The 3,566-nt window shown below is 55.3% G+C and overlaps 1 protein-coding gene across 1 annotated transcript; it reads left to right on the forward strand.

Moving 5' to 3' along the window:
* Positions 1 to 484: 484 nt before the first annotated feature.
* Positions 485 to 3,566, forward strand: LOC106150159 (coiled-coil domain-containing protein 177-like; the record flags this gene model as incomplete). Its single annotated transcript, XM_013521968.1, is given in 2 exon segments — positions 485 to 2,511; positions 3,380 to 3,566. A coding segment is annotated over 1 exon segment (159 nt), but the record flags the coding sequence as incomplete, so codon positions are not given.

A 3,566-nucleotide genomic window follows, 5' to 3' on the forward strand; every position in this document is an offset into this window, starting at 1 on the left:
CTGGGGGCCCACCCTCCGGGAGCCAGCAGGCAGGAAGCTAGCCAGCCAGACGTGTCTGTTCTTCCACAGACATGACTGATCTTTGCAGGAAGCAATTGAAAGGATTCCATGGAAAGAGAGGGATCTCTCGGTCTTTGGCTAAGAGCAATTGTACCGTCTATGTAAAGAGGGGAAAACCAGGCTTGGTGGTTGACTTACCCCCTCTACACATTTCCACCCACATCTCTCCAGATGCTCATCTTACTGTGGAAAGGCAACGCATGAGGTTCCTTTCAGGATCAAAGCGATCCAGGTCCAAATCCCAGCCCCACCTCTTACTAGCCATGGGATTGACTGTTCATTTTCTCCATGGAGAGCGATTTTTCATGGCATTCTACACTTTGTTGTTTGTTTATTTGTTTGAGACAGGGTCTCACTATGTAGTTCAGGCTGGCCTTGAACTCACTATGTAGCCCCTCCTGCTTCAGCTTCCTGAGTGCTGGTATTATGGGACTGTATCACCACTCCTGGCTCTACACAGCTTATAAAGGTTATAACTGTGGACTCAGGCAAAGATGGCTGAACAGCAAACATCCTTGGATAGCAGAGACGTGGAGTGTGCTCTTCCAGGTCAGAGGGAAGATGTGCTTGCTATCCAGGAGAATTAAGATAACGCCTCCCTTTGGAGCAAAGGTTGAACAAGTTTGCATTCAGAAATTAGGGTTTACTAAGCTTGGAGTCACTTAGCTGTGACACAAACCCATCGGATGTACCATATCCCCCTGGGCCCACAAGACTTGTGGATCAAGGACAGCCAACAAAAACACGAACCTCGTGCTGCCTCTGTGCTAGGAATAACGAAGTCCTTTGTTTCTGACCCAGGAGTCTCATGTCTTCTGCCATCATGTGTGGGACAGGGGCAGGCTAATTTGTTAGTGGCCACATAGGTAAAACCCCCACACCTTTGTAGTTCTTAACATTATCTCCTATGTCAAAAGGATCTGTAACTCATTTTCTCAGTTCCCACTGCACCTCAACTGCTTGCATTTCGACATCTGCTCCCTGCATAACACAAAGCTGATTTTGCCAATGTCACTGAGGACTGATAACGGCTAGTTTTCCAGGAGAAATCCATGGGGACCTCCGAGTCTGTAGCAGGGAGAGTGCATTCTCCTCATGGGCTCTGCTGGCAGCTCACACAGCCCCACACTTTCCTGCCTCTTTTGATGGGTCTTCTCCACGAACTCCTTTTCTCTTAACCTCCCTATGAACGCCTGGCCAGCCTCTTTTGCTGCCCTACCTTTTCTTCTCATACCGTTGGCTCTGGGAACCTTGTGTATACTTATAACCCCCAAGTGACAGCTCCAGTCCAGCCACCTGCTGAGCAGTTCCACCCCACACTCAAGTGGTGGTACAAAAAGGACCCTGTCCTCCCCTGAGCCCGCACCAGCTAATCCTCCTTCCTGGACTCCTCTGTTGTACGTGCAGCCCCCTTCCTGTTCCGGGCACACATCCTGTGCTGTTTGCTGTCTCTGTACCCATACAAGCTATCTTTGTGTTCCTAAAAATATAAACCAAATCCTGTCATTTCTTTGCTTAAAACCCCTCATTTTCTCCTCACAGCCTACCTGACAACGTCAAAGTTCTTGAACAACACAGTTCACAAGCTCTCTGAACGTTATAGCCCACCTCATTCCGATGGCCACGAACACTCCAAGTGGGAAAGAGTTGGGGGGGGCATATCTTAAAATAACGCGCACTAAGTGGCACTCACTGGTGTTAATTTCATTATTGGGGACTAGTAAATCATAAAATGTTGGACTAATTAGTCACAAATGTCCCGTCTGCCTCAAACCCATATAAGCATTCTTAGGTTTTCTTAAAAAAAAAAATAAATAAAGTCAGAGTTTGGATCAGGTGCCATATTTCTACCCACTTGTTTGCCACTGAGTTTGTTTGCTTCCCGGGGTTCCCTTGAGAATGAGCTGCACGATTCCTTCATTCCACTGTTAAGGGGCTCAAAGACCCAGCTGCTTTGTGCTACATCTGTATCCGCATCTTCCTCTGTCTGTGTGTGTCGTATACTGTATATACATAAATCTTATAAACAAACGCTTTGTAGAGATGCTGAATTTTTAATCTCTTCTTCGACCTCTAGGCAAACAAACCAACAGCCGCATGCGTCCACCAGGAGGCGCTGGGGTCGGCGAAAGCCCGGCGGTACCTTCGCCGTGGTAGAGGTGGCGATGGATGCAGCAGAGAAGGAACCCGGCTTCCTTTTTTAAAAATCAGTGTGAGCGAACGGACCAGAGCCGCGTTATTTTAGGGAGACTGTCGCACTTCCCCTCCCGCGTGTAGGTAGCATCTGCGGTGCGCGCGCCCCGCTCGCGGACCCCATGGAGAGACGCTGGCGGCGGCGGCAGGGGCTGCTTCCGCGGCAGGAGCCGGCGGTAACCCGACCCAGCCGGCGCGGGGACTGAAGAGGCGCCGCAAGCTGCGAACAAAAGCCCCGGGCGCGGGCCGGAACGAAGGGTAAGCGAACCCGCCCGGGACCGGCGGCTGCAGGCGCGAGCGTGCCCAGGCTCGCCGCCGCTCCACGCGCCCGACCCGCTGACATGCGGGATGGGGTGGGGGGGCTGGCTGGCACCCGGGGTGGGCGCTCGAAGACCCCGATGCCCGAGCCCAGACCGGGTGGATGGTTCTTTCAGCACACTCTGACCTGGAGGTGATCGGGTGCGTCTGGGAGGATCCCCGCGTCTCCTGCATCCCCCGCAAATACCCGGTGGGGGTGGGGTGGGAGTGGAGGAGGCGGGCAGAGCTGCTAGCAAGCCCTGCCCGAGAGGCAGGAGCAAGAGTCCCTCACCCCTCCCAAAAGGGCCTTTGAGGATTGCTCGCCGCCCGACCGTCACGCCTGGGCCCCGCGCCCGGGGGTCCTCTGGCAGTGGGCAGTCAACCGTAGACTTGGTTCCTGGGCATACTGGATCCCGCGGGAATCCCGTTTGGGATGAACACCCCCCCCCCTTTTTGTTCCTGCAAAGCTGCAGCCCGGCAGCCCGCCTCAGCTACAAACAAAATACGCTAATCCTCCCGGGAATCCGCTAGCGCCTCCCTCGATGGTGGCTGCCTGCGTGTACCTCGATTTTTTATTTTACCTTGCAGCAGGAAGGGGATCCACCTAGCGGGCCAGACGCCGGGGAGCGTCTCTACAGGCCCCGCGTTCCGGGGCTGAGACAGGCTGTTCTTTCTGAGCACCAGCATCTCCCTCCCTCCCACCGCCCTGGCCGGGTGCTCAGGGCAGAGGGTTTACGTTCCACCAGCCCTAATCCGAAAGCGGATTAAATGGGGGGGAGGCGGGAACAGCTCTAGACGCATTCTCTATGTCCCTCCTTGCCGTCCGCAGAGACGCCAACAAAGCGCGAGGCTCGGCCATGGTGGACCCGGTGCCCGAAGAGGAGAAAGGAGCCGAGGTCGGCGGCCCTGGAGGGGATGGGGCCACGGCGTCCGTGCCCCCCGACGGGCAGGGCGCCCAGCAGCCCGCCGCCGCCTCGGCCTCGGCTTCCGCCGCAGCGCCCCGCAAGGCCGAAGCC

The sequence above is a fragment of the Chinchilla lanigera genome, unplaced genomic scaffold, assembly GCF_000276665.1.
Source record: "Chinchilla lanigera isolate Chin_1 unplaced genomic scaffold, ChiLan1.0 scaffold00065, whole genome shotgun sequence".
Classification (NCBI taxonomy): domain Eukaryota; kingdom Metazoa; phylum Chordata; class Mammalia; order Rodentia; family Chinchillidae; genus Chinchilla; species Chinchilla lanigera.